Source organism: Marmota marmota, unplaced genomic scaffold, assembly GCF_001458135.2.
Source record: "Marmota marmota marmota unplaced genomic scaffold, marMar, whole genome shotgun sequence".
NCBI lineage: Eukaryota > Metazoa > Chordata > Mammalia > Rodentia > Sciuridae > Marmota > Marmota marmota.
In genome coordinates, this window is record NW_026000082.1 from 4,466,960 (window position 1) to 4,484,095 (window position 17,136).

The 17,136-nt window shown below is 33.7% G+C and overlaps 2 protein-coding genes and 1 pseudogene across 2 annotated transcripts in view; 2 read left to right on the top strand and 1 right to left on the bottom strand.

Moving 5' to 3' along the window:
* The window catches only part of Dock7 (dedicator of cytokinesis 7), a 181,412-nt gene extending 168,409 nt beyond the window's left edge, over positions 1 to 13,003 (top strand). The window contains exons 46-47 of the mRNA XM_048816301.1: positions 9,103 to 9,270; positions 12,550 to 13,003. Of these exons, the coding sequence (XP_048672258.1) occupies positions 9,103 to 9,270; positions 12,550 to 12,592 (211 nt within the window). The 3' untranslated portion in view covers positions 12,593 to 13,003. The remainder of the gene's footprint in view (positions 1 to 9,102; positions 9,271 to 12,549) is intronic.
* On the top strand, positions 1,356 to 4,175 carry LOC125620361 (annotated as a pseudogene).
* Positions 13,004 to 15,103: 2,100 nt separating the features above from the next.
* Positions 15,104 to 17,136, bottom strand: part of Usp1 (ubiquitin specific peptidase 1) — a 12,126-nt gene continuing 10,093 nt past the window's right edge. The window contains exon 9 of the mRNA XM_015484921.2: positions 15,104 to 16,584. Within this exon, the coding sequence (XP_015340407.1) occupies positions 15,849 to 16,584 (736 nt within the window). The 3' untranslated portion in view covers positions 15,104 to 15,848. The remainder of the gene's footprint in view (positions 16,585 to 17,136) is intronic.

The window sequence follows — 17,136 nt, forward strand, 5'->3', positions numbered from 1 at the left end:
TTTGCCTTTTTTTTTTTTTTTTTTTTAATGGGGCTGGGGATTGAACCCATGACCTTGTGATGTGAGGCAAGCACTCTACCAGCTGAGCTATTTTCCCAGCCACTTATTTTTCATTTTGAGACAGGTTCTCACTAAGTTGCTTAGGGTCACTAAGTTGCTAAGGCTGGCTTTGACCTTGGGATCCTTCTGCCTCAGTTTTCTGAGACACTGGGATTACAGACATGCACCACCGCACCGAACTGAATTAAAATTTCTATCATGGTTTTTCAGTTTTTCCACCTTCCTCCCATGTACGCTCAGACAAGTTAGTTAATCCCTTTGTCTTAATTTCCTTTTTTGTAAAATGGGAGAAAAGAACCTACCTCAGAGAGTTAAGAGAATTAAAGTGTACGAGTAAAAATAAAACGCTTTAAAAATTTTCTGTTGTGAAATTACTAAGTCAAAGTACATGAACATTTTTATTGGCACTTAATATATAGTATATTTCAAAAAGTTTCTCAATATTAACAGTGCCAAGAAAGCAGCTGTATGCATAGCTTGCTTTTAAGTCATGCTACATAAATACATTGTCTTTTGTTAATCAGTTTTAAGTGGTACTTTAGTTTGCTTTATTACTAAAAACAATAAACATTTTTCCATGTGTTTAACTTTTTATGTTTTGGGGTTTTGTCTTTTAAAACTTTTTTTCATTAAATCTTGAATAGATTGAAAATAATATTTGTAACAATTTGCTGTTAAAGAATAGTAATCCCAGTGGCCCCGTAGGCTGAGGCAGAAAAATCTGGAGTTCAAAGCCAGCCTCAGCAACTTAGCAAGGCCCTAAGCAACTCATTGAGACCCTGTCTCAAAATAAAACACAAATAAGGGTCTGGGAATAATGAGAATCCTGTGGTTCAGTGGTTAAGCACCCCTGGGTTCAATTCCCAGTATCACACATACCAAAAAAAAAAAAAATTTAAGAAAAAAGTCATGTACAGACTTAAGATATTGAGTATTATTATTACTTTGAGATCCCTTCCTCATGTAGCCTTCTCTGACTTATCTCCCTCTCTGCCTTTGAAGATGACCAGTATCCTGAATTTTCTCATTTATCATTTGTTTTCTTGTCTCTGTAGTTTTATCAGAAATGAATATATCCCTAAGTAATATATTATTTTGTTTTACATCTTTTTAACTATTTTTTCATTTTTTAGCATCCTTTTAACTTTATATAAATGTTCAATATGTATAGTCTTAATAACTTGCTGTTTTTAGTTTTTGTGAGCTATTTATAAGTGTTACTTTAATTTTTATATACTTCATTGTATGAATATACCACAATTTATTCTTTTTTTTTTTAAGTGAGTACAATACCTTTATTTTTGTTTATTTTTTTGTGGTGCTGAGGATTGAACCCAGTGCCTCACACATGTGGGCAAGTGCTCTGCCACTGAGCCCCAGTCCCAGCCCCACAATTTATTCTTTTAATGAATATTTTGGTCATTGAGCCAGACCCTCAGACTTGTTTGTTTTGTTGTTGTTGTTTTTAATTTTATTTTTAGTTGTAGATGGACACAATACCTTCATTTTATTTATTTAATGTGGTGCTGAGGGTCAAAACCAGTGCCTCACACATGCTAGGCAAGTGCTCTACCACTGAGCCCTGGTTGGTTTGTTTTTGTTTCTAGTTTAAAAGAATATTACTCAAATATTCCCATAGCTATTTCTAGACATACTTGTATAAGAGATTTTCTAGGATTTATACCTAAGAGTAGTATTGCTGATTCATAGGTCCGTCTTCAACCAGTTGATGCCACATTTTCCCCAAAGTATATAATACACGATTACCAGTAGTATGAAAGTTTGTATTGTTGTACATCCTCACCATTACTTGGTATTGTCCATCATTTTAATTTCTCCAAATCTGGTGGATGTGAAATGAGATGTGATTGTGGATTAAATACGCACTTCTTGATAACCTGAGAGGTTGAATTTCTGGTTGACTGCTCAGCAATTTCACTTTTCATCTTCTGTAAAGTTATATGCCCAAGTCTTGCCACTTTATTCTCAGAATCTTTTCCTTATTAACTTCTCAGAGTATTCTGGGTATGTAATGCTTTATCATTTTTAAGTATCACAAGTATCTACTCTGAACTTGGGGCTTGTTGCTTTTTAGTTTGTTCTTAAATTTTATGTGTTTAGGTGATTTAGTCTTTTCCTTTATAATTGTGTGTCATGTTGAAGAAATTATTTTCTTTGTAGTAATAACTGTGCTTTTGACTTCTAAAAGTTAGAGGGGGGATAGTGGGCTGAGGTGGCATCTGGGCCACCCTGCACCCCTGAGGAGGCAGGTCTACCAAGAAAGAACAGGGCTTTGGGGGGGGCACCATTTGCACCCTCAGGGATCTCCTGGGAGACTCAGATTTCCCTGAGTTAGGAGTGTAAGGGTCTGGCTCAACTGTCCTCCAGTTCTGCAGTCCACACAAGGGCATGGGGACCTGTCCTGAGTTGGAGGGTTGGATCAGCCCCAAAGCTTCCGCCAGCCCTGGAAAAATTAACCATCATCGTTAATTTTCATGTGCACATGTAGAATGGCCCTTATGTGAGTCTGGTATAATTTGGCCTCCTGAGATTCTGCCATTCTGCCTTAGCAAGAAATAAATGGGAAATACTCCTGGGGGAAAAAAAAACAACAACATAAAACAATAAGAAGACACAACTTATTTTTACATGATTGTAAGCTTACTTACCAAGGTAGACACTATTTCCAACACTTTTTCCACCTGGTGGAGTTCTGTATCTGAGTTTCAAAAAATGTTAATCGATGAAAGGTTACAATGTAAACATCATAAAATTACTTATCAGACTCTGAGAGTTGAACACACCCGCATTAACTCCCCCAAAATTGTTATTGTTAAGAGCCCAAAGACAACAAGAACTAAAAACTCCAATATTGAGAATATTCGGGGAATCTGGATGAAGGAGTGGAAGAGTGTAGAGCTGAATGTAAGAAGCTTTGCTGTGAACACACGTTTTCAAGTCAGAATTTGAACACAAGAAGGAAGAATTTGCCCATATTTCAGAAGAAGAAAAAATATTAATCAGAGATTGCAAGACTAGGGAAAGATAAAGAACAGTCTAACCAGCTGTTTAGTATTGATCTCACAAGCGAAAGCAAATGAATGGAGCAACTTGAACTAGAAAAAGTCCATTTGACTCAGAAATTAAGTTTCAGAGGCTGAAATATTAGAATTAAGGACTTTTCTGCAAAAGAGAATTCTGGTGCTCATGTGAATACAAGTGCAACAGTTGGAGGAGCTGCACACTATAGTAGGACCCCTGGAAGCTGAAAAACAGTTAAGCTATAAGCTGAACATTGGGAAAAAGAGCTATAATCCAGCAATGAACAAAATACTTTTTTAAATCAGTAAATTGCCTAAAGTTGACAGAGAAATACATACATTGACTAGTAAGGTAAAGCAGCTTAAACATTCAAACAAACTAGAATTAACAGAATCAAACTGGAGTTAGAAGAGTTAAGAGTGAGCTAGAAAGAGAAAGGGATAAGATCAAAGTGCACTGGATGCATTACAGTGAAATTCTCAAATCAGCCTTTGAACACCAGGAAGTGCTTTGGTAAAGAAGGATCATGAATTAATATGTAAAGTACTAGCTGCCAAGGAAGAATATTGGAAATGCAGAGGAAGAAAAAAGATGAAAATTCTCAGAAATAGCAAATCAGTAGTTTGCACATCCAGGTGACTCACTGGCACAGTCAGAATGACTTGCTGAATTTAAACCAAATGCTGAAGAAAATGATGGGGAGATTAAAACACAAATGCCAAAATTTAAGAAACCAAATTGAAAAAGTACAACTAGATGTTGAAAAGACATTGGAAGAAGAACAAATGACATATTGTACGTACATAGAATAAGTATAACTTGTTCCAATTAGAATTCCATTATTGTGGTTGTATATGAGGTGAGTTAATTAGTTGTGTATTTATATGTTAAGAAGAAAAGTGTGAGCTTCATGAGAGAAGAAAAGTATAATCAAGCTAAAGTGAAACTACAGTGAGCTGCAGTTGCTCAGAAAAAGAAAATCTCTTTATCAAAACAAATTGAAGGGGCTGGGGTATGGCTCAGTGGAAGAGTGCTTGCCTAGCATTCATGAGGCACTGGGTTCGATCCTCAGCACCACATAAATATAAAATTAAAATATTGTGCCCATCTATAACTAAAAAGTAAATCTTTTTTGAAAAAATTAAAGAGACTACAGGAGAAAGTGGAAGTCTGGAAGGCAAAGAAAGAAGAATTAGAATAAGAAAATCAGATGTTAAGTAGACAAGATGTTTCACTTGAAGAATATACAAGGCTCCAACAGACTAATGGACATACAGAAAAGACAATGAATTTTGCAATCTGTTCTGGGTTCCTAACATGCCTCCTACAGAATCTGTCAATCCTGTTAGTGTTTAGTCATCAGCCATGGTTCCAGGCATGGCACTGTTCTTTCTTCCTCACAAGGAGGAACAGCATTAAAGGGAACTGTCTCTACTAGAAGAACTAGAAACACTAAGAAAACAACTAGAGGAACTTGGATCTCCTGGGGAATTATATTCTTGGATAAAATTCAGATAGATCAAAAGGGGTAAAATAAAGAGGCTAAGTAAAGCATGAAGTTTTAACACAGTGGCATTGATATTTTATTATTTTTGGCCAAAATATTTTTTATTCTTTCTGGATAAATAATAGGAGGGTATATTTTGACATATTGTACGTACATAGAATAAGTATAACTTGTTCCAATTAGGATTCCATTATTGTGGTTGTATATGAGATGGAGTTACATTAGTTGTATATTTATATGTAAAGATAGAAAAGATATATCTGATTCATTCTACTGTCTTTTTTCTATTCCAGTCCCCCCTCCCTTCCCTTCATTCTCCTTTGTCTCCAATGAACTAGCTTTCCCCTCATTGCAAATCAGAGAGAATATTCTGCCTTTGGATTTTGGGGACTCACTTATATCATTTAGCATGATATTCTCCAGTTCCATTCATTTTCCAGCAAATGCCATAATATTCCATTGTGTATATATACTAGTTTCTTTATCCATTCATATGCTGAAGGGCACCTAGGTTGGTTCCTTAGTTTGGCTTTTGTAAATTGAGCTGCTATAAACATTGAAATGATTGCATCACTCTAATATGCTGATTTTAAATCCTTTGGGTATAAACCAAGGAGTGGGATAACTGGTTCAAATGGTGGTTCCATTCCAAGTTTTCTGAGAACTCTCCTTGCTCCTTTCTATAATGGTTGTACCAGTTTGCAGTCCCACCAGCAAAGTGAACCTCTTTTCCCATATTCTCCCCAGCATTTATCATTACTTGTATTCTTGAAAATTGCCATTCTGACTGGAGATGGAATCTCAGTGTAGTTTTAATATGCATTTCTCTTAATTATTAGAGATATTGAACATTTTTTCATATATTTGTTGACCATTTGCATTTCTTCTTCTGTGAAGTGCCTTTCAGTTCCTTATCTCATTTATTGATTGAGTTATTTGGGGTTTTTTTGTTTGTTTGTTTGTGCTGGTGTTAACTTTTTTGAGTTATTTATGTATCCTAGAGTTTAATGCTCTGAGATGCTGGTGGTAATGATTGTCTCCCTTTCTGTAGGCTGTCTGTTGGCAAAAATATTTTAATATGCTTCAAGAAAAGATACTACTGGGCTGGGTTTGTGGCTCAGTGGTAGAGTGCTTACTTCACATGTATGAGGCACTGAGTTCGATTCTCAGCACCACATATTAATAAATGAATACAATAAAGTCCATCAACAACTAAAAAAAAGTACTAGCCATGTGCTGCATTGCACAAGTATCAAAGTTTTTAGGATCATCCTAAATGATGAAGCATTAAAAGAAAGTTTCAGAGATATTTATAATATATTGTGACAACCCTTTAAGAACATAAAAATAAGAGGAACTAATTAGGAAATAAAGTTTTAAATTAGTTTTACTTTGTTGGATTTTTGTCATATTGCCTGAAATATGCCCTTCTTGAATTCTTTTTTTCTAAAACCTATGTACACATAATTTTAAAATAAATATTTTTTCTACTAAAATTTAAAAATTAATAAAAGCATGGTGGTATTTCTAAAATTAAAATATAGGTTAAACAAAGGGTGGGCAAAAAATAACCTTTTAATTTTTTGATACTAGCTGAGTGGTGCATTGCACAAGTATCAAAATTTTTAGGATCATCCTAAAGACAAAGCATTAAAAGAAAGTTTCAATATCTACAATATATTGTGACAACCCTTTGAGAACATAAAAATAAGATAAGATGAACTAATTAGGGAAAAAAAGTTTTAAAATTAGTTTTCTAAAGAATCCATTTCTGATTGTTTTTTTTTTTTTTTTTTTTTTTTTTTTTTTTTTTTGGTATGGTACAAGGTAGGGATCAGTTTGATTTTTCTCCATACTGTTAACAGTTAGTGATCTCAGTACTGTTTCTTTAATATGCTGTCAGGTTTCTTTTCCTTAGTGAATTTCAGTTGCCCAACATTACTATTTGAAAGATTGCCTTTTCTCCATTGCTCTCAGTATCATCTCAATTAAAAATTAACTGCCCGTTTGTATGCATCAGTTTCTTGGATCTTTATTCTCTTATATTTCTTAACCAATGCTATGCTAATGATATCAGCTCTATAGTAAGTTTTGGTATCTGGTACAACAGTTCCTCTCACCTTGTTTTGTTCAAGGACTATTTGAGGGCTTTTTTAAAAATGTTTTTAGTTGTAAATGGATCTTTTATTTTATTTATTTATATGCAATGCTGAGGATTGAACCCAGGGCTTCACTCATGCCAGGTAAATGCTCTACCACTGAGCCACAACTCCAGTCCTGGGGGTTTTTTAATATAAATTTTAAATTTTAGAATCAGTTTGTTCCCCCCGCTTCCAAAAAACAAAATAGCCTGAATGTATACATCAATTGGAAGAGAATTAACATCTTTATTGACGTGAATCCATGAATATCATGTATTTCTCCATTTTCTTTATTTTGAATAATTTGAATGTTTTCTTAATATTATTTAAAATTTCTGTTTAGAGGTGTTGTACATCTTTTGATTTATCCTTTAGTATTTAATACTTCTATGCTTTTGTTAATAACTTAAAATAATTTCATTTGCTGATATACAGAAATACAGTTGATTCATATATATTTTACTTGAGAACCTTATAAAACTCACTTGTTAATTTTAATAATTTATCTATAGAATCTTTTTCTTATAGTAATAATTAGAGCCTCCAGTGCTATACTGTATAGGAATAGAAGACATCATTTCCTTACACCTGATCTAAAAAGAAATGTTTTCACCATTGAATATAGTGTTTCCTGCAGGGTTTTTTTTTTTTTTTTTAGATATTTTAATTAGGTGAAGGACATTTATATATATATATATATATATATATATATATATAAAGTTGTCAATGGACCTTTATTTGTTTAGCTGTGGTGATGAGAATCACACCCAGTGCCTCACACGTGCTAGGCAAGCACTCTACCACTGAGCTACAATGCCAGCACCTGGGTAAAGGTTTTAATTAAGTTTAGTATGACAAGTTTTAAATTTTTTTTTTCAAATACTTTTTCTACATCTCCTTTGATCTTTTAGTGGTGTGAGTTACATATATTGATTTCTTATTGTTAATCTTCCATTTATTACAGATAAACAACTTGGTCATGGTATATGTGTATGTGTGTTTTTAATACATAGGTAGAACAGTTTCCTGTTACTATCTTTGCAGGTTTTATAATCATACTTATGGGTAATATTGAATAAGAATTTTTTTCCTTAGTCTTCATTAGGTTTTGGTATCCTAGCTTTGAAAAAATTAGTTGAGAACCCTCTCAGGAATAGTTCTTTTTTCCCCTTTGAAAGTTTATTTTACTCTGGAATAATTACATTACTTGTCTCTAGAGTGCTTAGTAAAATTTTCATTTTAGTGTTTTTGTGTATAGATTTGTGACGTAACTGATTTAGTTTGATGGATTTAGGGTTATTCACATTTTTAAAAAATAATTGTTATATTTATCTAGAAAAATCTTTTGCATTAAATTGTACATTGTATCCTTCAAGACTGTTTAGATATTTGCTATATTTGATTTTTTTATATTCCATTTTAAATTTCTAGTAGGGAATATTTGATCTTCCCTCATTTAATCTTGATAAAGTTTAGTCTGTTGTTTGGGTTTTTCCAAATAACTAATTTTTCCCTTTTTTATTGCTGGGGTTTTTTTTTGTTGTTGTTGTTGTTGTTGTTGTTTTTGAAATGAGGTTCCTGGCTGGCTCTAAATCCTTGGGCTCAATTAATCCTGCCCAGCCTCCCAAGTAACTGGGACTACTATAATGCACTTGGCTTCTAACTTCTCCTATTTTTGATACTCTGTCATGCTTTCAAATTTTATTATTTCCTCCCTTATATTTAGTCTGTTCTTTGTAAGTTCTGACTTTTCAATTTTATTATTTTATTATTTAGAAAATAAAATTATTTTCTAATATACACATTTAAGGCTATACATTTTCCTCTAAGCATTGCTTTAGCTGCATCCTACAAGTATGGATATGTATATATTGTTTTTCAATCGTAATTTATTCCTTTATCAGGATCCAGAGGTTTTTCTTAGGTATATGAGTAAGTTAGATAAAGGATTGTCATCCAGATCTGTTCATTTTAGAAAACATTTATTTGAACACAGTTGACAAGTACTGTGTCAGATGCCATTGGTGCCACATAATTTGACTACATTCCTTAAACAGTTTCTAGTCTATTAGTGATATGAAAAGGATGCCTTCATATTTAACATTAAAAATATATAAATTTCAATTTAATGAAAATTGGAAGTGTTTGTTAGATTTAATGGAATTCAGTTGATTATCTGTTTAAACCTAAAGCATAAAAAGATTATTAACATTCAGCTGAAAAGCTGAATATCCTTATCATAGTTAATATAGTTTTAGATAGATGGATAGATATAGATATAGATATATGTGTGTCACCAAGTCTACAAACTATGCCAGAAGAAATCTTTTGATAACATGCCTTTTCTCTTAGGTGTGAGGATGCCTTAAGAAAAAATAAGAGCCTAATTGGACCAGATCAAAAAGAGTATCAAAGGGAACTGGAGAGAAACTATCATCGCCTTAAAGAGGCTCTACAGCCACTGATAAACAGAAAGATTCCTCAGTTGTACAAGGCAGTATTGCCTGTCACTTGCCACAGGTATGCTTATTTTCTGAATTGTTTTAATAATGAATTATTGTTAATTTTACTTACATGGTTTCAGATATTATGCCCCCTGAAACCTAACTCGTTCAAATAATATAAACCTTTTATCACCTATACCTTAGTAAGTCTGTAAGATAAAGTCACTTTCCTTCCTGTAATTCGCGCATTCATACTAACTAGGACAGCATTCATTCATCTAGCCTCCTAAAACTGTTCCTTAAATGTAGGGTCACACTTTCTGGTACTTTTGTGAGAAAGGCATTCATTTTCCTTCACCTGTGACAGTAAATAGTACATAATCTTCTAGAAATGTATTAAAACAAATAACCCCAGTGAGTATCAAAAAGACTTCAGTATTTTTCTCCAAATTAGAAATGGAAATAACTTAGAACTTTCTACAATTGAATCCTAATTCTACTTGAACAGGTAATTTAGTCTGATTTTTAGATTTCTCTTCTTATGTGATAAGATAGTATTTACTTTGAAAAGGTTGTGGTGGAGATTAAATGGCATTACAAAGTTCCTGGGACAGTGCGTGGCATTTTGCTTTTAGCCCCTGAATTCTGAAAAGGGCACAAAAACTGAGAAAAACAAACTGCAATTTTTACAATTTGAACTCAAATTTACATGCAATTGTTGAATTATTGTGGCACTGATATTTTACCACCCTTTTCTTTGAGTAAAAGAGTATTACATTGTTGTTGTCCAGTAAATTAACATTTAGAAGATTGTTCAAAGCTACTTGTATGAAAGCAATTTAGATGCAGAGTATACTAAACTGCAATAAAAAAGTTAAACTGGCTAGCACATGCCTATAATCTCGGTGATCTCAACTTTGAGGATAGCCTCAGGGCGCGCGTGCACACACACACACACACACACACACACACACACACACACACACATACACCCAAGGGGCTGGGATTGTGGCTCAGTGGTAGAGAGCTTGCCTAGCATGTGTGAGGAACTGGGTTTGATTCTTTGCAACACATATTGGGAAAATTAAAAAAACAACAACAACAAAAAAAAAAAAAAAGGAGCCAGGTGCAGTGGCACACACCTGTAATCCCAGTGGCTCTAGAGACTGAGGCAGGAGGATCATAATTTCAAAGCCAGCCTCACCAATTTAGTGAGGCCCTAAGCACTCAATAAGACCCTGTCTCTAAATAAAACAAACAAGGTTGGCTGGGGATGTGGATTGGTGTTTGAGAGCCCTGGCTTTAATCCCCAGTACCCACCCTTCCCACACACTCCCCCCAAAAAGGCTGGGGATATAGCTCAATGGTAAAGTGCTCCTGTGTACCCAAAAAAAGGTTCGTTAAATTAGCTGTTTTTTAGTGGTCTACTTTTATACTTAAAGAGCAGTGGGAAAAAAAAAACAAACTACCCTCACATTAATTCAAAAGTCTACCAAGTGCCTGCTGTATATTATGTCCCCCAAGGGAGCAAGTACATCATCTCAAGTCTCTTCTACAAGCTACAGGAGCAGAGCCCAGAGGGCCCATTTTAGATCCTCTGACAAAACATGTTTTGCACCAGGCACGTTGGCACATGCCTATAATCCCAGCAGCTCTGGAGGCTAAGGCAGGAGGATCATGAGTTCAAAGCCAGCCTCAGCAAAAGCGAGTCCCTAAGCAACTCAGACTGTCTCTAAATAAAATACAAAATAGGGCTTGGGCATGTGACTCAGTGGTTGAATGCCCTTGCATTCAATCCCTGGTACCCCTACCACGTAGACAAAAAAGTCTTGCTTCCATTATCTATTCTGATGTGAGACATTCTAGGAAGTAGTTTCCTTTCAAAATTCCCGATGGTTTTACCTTTAGTTTGGAACTTCTTCCTTCTTGCTGCCTCCACTTCCCTACATCAGTCCTACCCACCAAGTCAAAGGTCCCAGAGGGTGAGAGTGCTGTGTCCCCAAGATAGTCAAGCAATTGCCTAATCCTAGTGTCAGTTCCTTCCGCTGTCTCCAGCTCCTTTCCTTGGAAAGGCTGTGTTCTTCTTATCTGAAGGAAACTTTCCATTATACCATATCCTGAGTTTGCCCTTCTCTGTGATCTACTTTATGCCATCTTCTAAGCTTTAGTTGTTAATATTTACAGGCAACTTTTTGGCATTTAGAAAAAACCTTTTCTTGATGAACAGTATCCAGGTTTCAATGTTTTCTCTAGAACTGAAAAAAAAACAAGCTTTGAGATTCAGAGCTGAATGTGATCTCTTTATACCTGCCCTCTCCTTTCTTAGGGATATAAGGTTCCTCCTGCTTAACCTTAATAGCAAAAGAAACCAACTTAAGGGTAAAGAAAAATACACCAAGAGGTTATTTCAAGAATATCATTCCTTTCTATCTCAACTTCAGAATTTTTTGGGAAAAAGTCAGAATTTTAATTTTTGTTGATTTATAAAATACGGAATGTTATTTTGCAGTAAGGCCTATGGGGCTTAAGAGGTGATCTAGGACCCATGGGGAGTCCCTAAGGCCCTTTTCAAGAGGTTCCTGAAATCAAAAACTTGTTTCATCTTAATACCAAATATTGTTTGCCTTTTCACTCTCATTATCACAAGGGCACGGTAGAGTTTTCAGATATAACATGAGATGTGATATTTTAAGACTGAATACAGAAGCAGATATGAAAATCTAGACCTTCTATTAAGCCACACATGAAATATTTAAGAGTGCTATTCTTCTACAATCTCTTGCAAGTTATTTAATAAACAGTGCTATATTTATAGTAACATGTAATTGGTTGTTTTATAAAATAATAAATTTTTCCATTGTCTTATATGGTAAAACATCAATATATAAGTCACATAAAGATTCCTGTGGGGTCTTCAATAATCTAAGAATATAAAATTAAGACAAAATTCTTAAAATTTTTAATATTTTCAAGAAACACCTGCTTTTTTGCCATTTTCTAATCCCAGGTCTTTTCCTGAAATCTCCCATTGTCCCTAATTGTCCTTGTTTTATCACAATATCTGCAGCACCTACTAGACAAACAAATAAATAAACGATCAATAGACCTGGCAAACTGGTTACTATAATTCACTTCTGGAGAAATTTGTTACCTAGAACATATAAGGCAGAGTATGTGTACAAGCATCTAACAAAAGTTAGTATAACTGGTGACAAAAATTTTGAGATTACTCTGGTGGTGGTGGGGAGGAGTATGTAAAACATCTTAAAAGATATACACACAAAAAAAAATTTGTTTTTTTGAGTATGGCACATTTATTTTGTTCTTTAATAACTGTCTTCTTATTTTTTCCCAGAGATTCCTTCAGTCGAATGAGCCTTCGCAAAATGGATCTCTAAAATAAACGCACTTGTTTTATTCATTTGAAAAGAGCCATGTATTCAACATTATGAAAAGAAGTTAAGATCTGTTGAAAACTAGGACTTGGGATGTAATTCTGGAAATTATTAATTTACTCATTGAAGAATGCCAAAATGGTACCAAGTGTAGATTGTAAAGTTTGAGAATCGTGGCTATGGTTTCTGACATTCTGGTAACATACTGTTATCTTTTTTTAAAGCTATTTTAATGACTCGAAAAGGTACACTATAGATTTACCATTATTTATACCATAGCTAATGTTAAATTTATTTACTTTAAGTTCGTATTTTTTAATTTATATTACCATTTATAGATTCATTTTGGAACCATTTTAAATGTAGTAATGCTTATTTTAAAGGTACTATTAAATATGTGAATGTTTACACTAATTTTTAATGAGTGGGACTTTGAAAATTTTTCTTTATTGAAAGAGGCAGAGAAAATTTGAGTTAACTGGCTCCAAAACTAGCAAAATCAAAATTGGCAGTCACTTTATAGGCCCAAAGAGCCATTAATTAAATGAGTTAATGGGTGAAGGTAGTAGTTACTGGTAACTGCTTTATATGAAGTTTTTAAACTGGCTTCCAATTTAGGGTATCCACTTTAGACACCCAAAAAAAGAAATTTAGAATTCAAAAATGAGTTCATCTGATAAAATTCTTGTCTATAAAGGATTAAATACTGAAACAGCTAATACTGGTGACAACAGCTTGGTCTTTATGACAATTTTGTTTATTAGTATAACTTCATGATTCTCTGCAATTAAAATATATGATTTGTTTCAGATTAAACAGGCCAGTCATCAGTTTTTAATGATATAAGCCAATAAATTAGGAATCTGTTTTAAAGCTATGTCACCATGAAGGGTAACACAGAGCTGGAGTTTATTCCTTTTAATCTACCAATTAAATGAGAAGTCATTTACTTTTTGACACTTGCAGATTTTACAAAGCATATGTTAAAAAGTTAAAATTAGCTGCTTTAGTCAAAATTAAATCACTTAAAATCATAATTAAATCACTTAAAATCATAACTTCATATGAAAAAATAATACAGAAAATATTATTTCAATTACTTTCATTTTCTCAAAACAGTATATAGTCATGATTTCTGGAGGGGGTTTTGTGTATTATTATTATAGAATGGACCCTTGAAATAATCCTTTTGATGTACTGATCAGTTACATGAACCACGTAAGAGCTGATTAGAATTAATACCATGACTTCATTCTCTAGTTGATATATGTAGGTGATGGTTTATCTTCCCCCTCAAACTTAATTTAGTGGGCAATTATCCTTAATTCTTATCTGCACCAACTCAAAGACTGAATCAAAAAATTTTTTTCAGATAGTATATCTGAAGAGTCTGAAAGGCATAACTTCAAATATTTATTTGGGGTTGGGGGCTGAGTGGTATAGCACTTGCTTAGCATGGGCAAGGCCCTAGGTTCAATCCCCAGCACTGCAAATAAAAGAAATCTATTTGGGGAAAATGGAGCTAAATGAATAAGGAAAGGCAATAAGAATTGAAACTCACCCACAAAAATGACAGTCTTCCTGTTCTTTGGGGATGAAAGAGGGTAGATATAAGGATATTAAGTATCACCTAAGCCATTTCTCATATTAATTAACTCCTAGGTCAATTCTCTTACATATGTTTGGACTGTTACCCACAAGTCTGAAATACTATATTGAAGACTTCAAGATTTCTATAATTATGGTTTTGTTGTCTTGCAATACCAACTACTCTGAGTCAATACAGAAGCTTCCTTTTACTCAAACTTTGGTATGACACAGAATACTTAATTTCTTACGTGTTTTCTTAAAATGTAGACTTTTTCACATCAGGAATCTGTACTAGTTCTCAACATTGGCTATCTTTTGAGTTATTCCAGGCCCAGTTGCTATCCTGATCTACTCCACCAGAATCTTACAGATAGTGCACAAAGCTGTTTATAAAGTTTCATCGGTGATTCTGAATATAGAAAGCAGGAGAAGCACAACTTTATTTTTATCACATCACAGAATCTTGTAGGGAAATATAACTGTCTTTTTTTTGTTGACCAGGTATTCTTATTTGTTGAAATAGGATGTTATTCCAATAGCATTTAAATATTCAAAACCAGAATCTTATTACCAAAAATGTCCTTTAACAAACCATATAATTAACCATTTATTGATTTAGTATACAGTATTTAAAATTGTAGTTTAACCTAGGTTTTTATGTATGCCCAAACATATAATTCTCATTTTGGATTCCATTAAATGTCTAGTTTAAAGGGCAATTAAGATGTGACAAATTTTTCTTGTAAACCTCTTTTAAGTATGATAACCAGGCTGGACCAAGCAGTTTCTCAGATATTCTTAATGTCCACTGTCAGAAAATATTGAATATTATTAAAGGTAACATGCATGTTTGTTCTCTCTCTCCAGACACACACACACACAATTTATTCTGTTCAAGTAAAAAAATTTGAGCATTTGTATACATAGTTGTTAAGCAGTTTAAATTTTATTGACCTCCCAGTATTTAAAAAAAAGTTAAATTTAAGGTCACACCTCTAAGTTTGATGTACTATATACAGATCGTGCAGAATATGAATATGAAGAGATACAAATTAGTCCATGCCCAAAAAGATTTACTAGAATACAGAATCATCTTCATAAATACATATAAAATTCTTATGAAGATACAGAGGACTGTCCAGGTTTTCTGAGACACTTTTCGAAGTGATTCAAGGCACAAAATGTAGACCATTGTAAATACACATTCTAGACTTTGTGCCTCTTGATACAGCCCATCAAAGATTTGGCTTCCTGTTATAAAACTAAATGTACTGAATGAGATTCTGTTTAAGTGAAAAAACACAGAGCTATAAACATCATGTAGATAATTACTCCAAAATATGGAGAATACAAATACAAGCACTTTATTTTTAAAAGCAAACACAAAAGATTGGTGTAAATCCAAGTGTTTAAATGCTTCCCATTTCATATAATTCAATTAAGAACCTATACAAGTTTGTTCCCAGAAGCTAATGCATCACTAGTCTCTAAGGAAAATTCTAAAAATTAACATGGTTTTCAGTATTTCAAATTTCACTATTTATATAAAAACCTAGAGAGACCAATAATATCCAATAGCTTCAAAAGATAAGCTAGACTCTGATGTAATTGACTTTACCAATGTTTGTCCAGGTCTGTTTAATATATATACAAGGAAAATACACTCACTCTATAATTTCTTATAAAATAGCAAGTAAGGAGTAGATGTAGGAGATGTAGAAGGGGAAAGAGAATTCAAAAAGTCCTTCTCTTCAGTAACTTTCACTTCAGAATCATCAAAAAGCAACCACTTCCCTTCATATTCCTTTAAGCTTTGCACTACGTATGAAATTTTGTTCTCAAATCCACTAATGTTAATGCCTGTTTGGTCACTGGATTCCTTGTTTCTATCAGATTCATGGGTCCCATTAGTATTGTTAGTCTCAGAATTTCTACTTTCAGCAAATGCTGTACTGGCAACCTTATCAGGATTAGATGTTTTGTTGTATAGCTCATAATCTGCTTTGCTCTTTTGTCCTCCAAGAAGTCCAATAGCTTCTACATTTTTTTTGTTCAAAACTTTACTTGGCTGTGTATTTCCACCAACTCTAATCGACACTTCTTCATCATCATAATTTTCAACTGCATCCCTTGCTTCCTCCTCATTCATTGGTTCTGGCTTCCCTATTTCACACGTTCGGTCAACCACAAAATTTCCCTTATCTAGTTCTAAACTATTAAGGTCAGTGACTTTAACAGAAGCTGTGTAATGCCCACTACTAATGGTAATTCCACTATGCATCACAACTGCAAATAATCCATAGCTGTCATTAGTTGGCTTTGTACTCCATTCTTCTAGTGACAATTTAAGAGGTGTCAATAAAGGAGTGTTGATCTTGGAAAGTCCACCACCATAACAATCAAACCTTTGGGGAAAAAAAAAGAAATAAGGTTTCATGTAATTCCATTTTAAATAATAATTGATAATATTCAGGTATTTTGTGGAGGATATGTATAATTTTTCATTATCTTTATTTTCCTAAGTACACCAAGAAATTAGATGGTATTTTTAAAATACTGAACGTTTGCTGGGTGTGGTGGTGCATATCTGTGAACTCAGCTACTTGGGACAGAGGCCCTAAGCAACTTAAAAGCAAAAGACCCTGTCTCCAAATAAAAAAGGGGGGGGTATGTGGCTCAGTGGCAAAACACCCCTAGATTCAATCCCCAGTACCAAAAACAAAACCAAATCAAAAAACTGCATTTTTGAGACTAAAATCCTTTACATTTTAGTTATTTTAATATGTCTTTATCAAGATTGGGAACAAAAATAAAATAGCACTGTAGCAAAGAATGCCCACTGAGGGCTGGGGATATAGCTCAGTCAGTAGAATGCTTGCTTCGCATGCACAAAGCCCTGTGTTCAATCCCCGGTACCACTAAAAAAAAAAAAAAAAAAAAAAAAAAAAAAAAAAAAA